This window comes from Austrofundulus limnaeus, unplaced genomic scaffold (genome assembly GCF_001266775.1).
Source record: "Austrofundulus limnaeus strain Quisiro unplaced genomic scaffold, Austrofundulus_limnaeus-1.0 Scaffold84, whole genome shotgun sequence".
Lineage (NCBI taxonomy): Eukaryota > Metazoa > Chordata > Actinopteri > Cyprinodontiformes > Rivulidae > Austrofundulus > Austrofundulus limnaeus.
In genome coordinates this window covers 616131-618790 of record NW_013952486.1, presented here as the reverse complement: position 1 = coordinate 618790, position 2660 = coordinate 616131, and the positions used below count along the sequence as shown (strand labels likewise).

Here is a 2660-nt window from a genome sequence, read left to right as displayed (position 1 = left end):
TGAAGATAGAAGAGTTTGTTGAATCTGACGTGACATGTTCGTACGAACCCTTTGTACGAACAAAAGTAAAAGAAATTTAGGATAAGAATACGAACATGTTCTTGCATAAGGCCCAATGAGCCAAAAAGGTGTAACATTTGTAAAAGAATGAAAGGAAATGACGTGCTTTAATTGTTGTTTATTTGTGCCTTTAGGTTTAAAGCTGAAGTAGAAAAAGTTTTGGAGTCATTCGTGGAGAAAGAGGACGAACACATTAAAGAGGTAATGAAACATATTTCTGTTGAACTTCACATTTAGTTTGATGGAAGCAAATTAAAGCTGCAAAGCCATGTGCTATCATGTATGCATTTATTGTTATGTGATGACATACAATTTGTGTACAGTGCCACAATAATAAGGACACACAACTGAGATTTTCTAAAGGATGCAATTTTTTTCTTGTTTTGTCTCTGGATGACAACAGCAAGCTGACTTTATCCGAGCTCAGGAAAAACATCGGCAGGAGGTCTTTCAGTCCCTTTTAGAGGTTTGTTTTCCAAAGATGCAGTGGCAGTATCCATCACTGTGACCATGACTGTTTGTTTTTTCTTTGTTTTTTTTACTGTAAAATGAATAGCCCATTTATTTTTCATCTTAGTGACTGACTGTAAGTAATTTAGCAACAACTGTACTATAATTTAGGTACTCTTCTGTTGCCTAAATCAACTCCTACAAGGGTTCTTTGGGGAAAATTCATCTCGAGATCCTTTTCCAAATTATTTATATTCCTAAGTTAATTGTATTTTAGCAATTAATGATAAAATTTAAAATGCAAGCACCACTRGCAATGCTGCACGCAGCTCCAGTCRGGGGCTTTTGACACAGATGTGAATCTGTGTAGTGCTTATGTTGCCAGGTAGCAACAAATCACTTTTTCTGTGAGTCATTTGACTAAAAATGTTTCCTGTTGCTCAGTGTCATATTTGCAGTACAGTTCATTTTTATTGGAGGTAAATTATTAACTGCATTAAAAACAAAAAAACAACTCAACATTCAGGTGCTGTAAATATTATCCAACTCTAATCAACTTAACTAGAAGAAAAGGATAAAAATGAGGAAAAAAAGAAATGTCCAGACCACTAGTTTGTTTAAAGTGACCCATTTAGCTGGTAGGCTAATAGATGGTCAGTAGCGTCAAAAAGATTAATTTAAATGAATTTAAAGAATGTTTAAGATTTATAACAGCTGAGTAGAAAACCAAACATTKGACAGTAAATGTTAGTCATTTCCTGTCAAATCTTTCTTGTTTTAATGAAATTCAAATCTCCCTTTTCCAAGAAAAAAAAAACATTTATTCACAAAACATTCATATGTAAAAGCCCTAAGATCCACCTCCTATTATTACTTCTAACAAAGCCTCAGCACAAGGCCAGCTTGTACAAAATCCTTGTACAGTTTTCCACGAAAATCCTGGGCAAAGAAAAATAAATAAATGGACAGATAGTAGTTTTCAGATTCTGTCTCTTGGAGTAAAAAGGMTAGGTTGATAAAATAATAATAACTGAAGCCATTGTTTAAGTGTAATGCCAAGAGAAAAGGCTTGAAGAGAGGGTTTTCTCTAACAAATGGGGGCACAACATTGTGAGGGGACTGTGATGATAAAAGCTGAAGTGAAGCATGAATAGATGTCAGACTTCCTCTGTGAACCACTGTTGGCTTTTCCTGAATCAATATCAGCGTAATGAAGAACTGGAAGTGTCCAATGGACCCAGCAGCAGCAGCAGCCTGTCTGCTGACATTTCTGCCAGGTAACAAACTCTTWCGGGAACATTTCTTATGATCTCATTCACCCTGCTAAAAGTGATTTTATTCTGTTTTTTTATTTTTTGTGTGTGTTTATGTTTTATTCATTTTTTGGGGGAAAAAAGATGTCAGTTTCAATCTGAAGGATCAGACCAGCCAGTGAGGAGCGTCTTYGTTGATTCGGTGGTTGAGGTGCCACAGGCTGCAGTTGGACAGGAGCTGACATTCATAGGTTATCAGGTACGCTGACGGCTGTCGTTAAGTGAGGGTCAATAAGTAATCAGTTTTTTTTTTGTTTGTTTTTAAACAGACTTGAAAACTTGTTTGTTCTGTTACAGGATTCATCAACCTGTGGAAATGTTCATACAGGTATTTGACTTTATTTAGCACATTTAAAATAAAACAGCTGATTTTACATCGACATACAGCGAGTTAAAAAAACTGTCGACAACAAGAATAAAATCTAAACGTTTAGTTGGTAATTCAGACATCAACTGTCAGTTATTAGGTTGAAAATCTTTTCTTTATTGCTTGGAGGATTAATAATGAGTGTGTGTGTGGATTTATTTTGGTTTATTGTGAGGACCCACTGTTTTTCACTAGCTGTACTGGAGTTCATGCGCACACAGGTTGTGTCAGTAAGTTGAAACATCTTATACTGAAGAGAACAGAAATGGATCTCAATTTTGTATTAAAGGAAGCATCAAGCTAATAAAATGTATTCTAATTTCACATTGTGTACTTTAAATATTTCGGAGTTCATTTGGCTTCTCTAAGAATTGACGTACAGCGGGTAAAATAAGTATTGAACACGTCACCATTTTTCTCAGTAAATATATTACTAGAGGTGCTAATGACATGAAATTTTCATCAGATGT

The 2660-nt window shown here is 35.2% G+C and overlaps 1 protein-coding gene across 2 annotated transcripts in view; it reads left to right on the top strand.

The window, feature by feature from the left end:
• cenatac (centrosomal AT-AC splicing factor) overlaps positions 1–2660 on the top strand; it is a 7923-nt gene that overhangs the window by 2823 nt on the left and 2440 nt on the right. For both annotated transcript variants that reach the window (XM_014011728.1, XM_014011727.1), the window contains exons 4-8: positions 195–261; positions 464–526; positions 1717–1787; positions 1908–2022; positions 2121–2151. In XM_014011728.1, coding sequence (XP_013867182.1) covers positions 195–261; positions 464–526; positions 1717–1787; positions 1908–2022; positions 2121–2151 — 347 coding nt within the window. The remainder of the gene's footprint in view (positions 1–194; positions 262–463; positions 527–1716; positions 1788–1907; positions 2023–2120; positions 2152–2660) is intronic.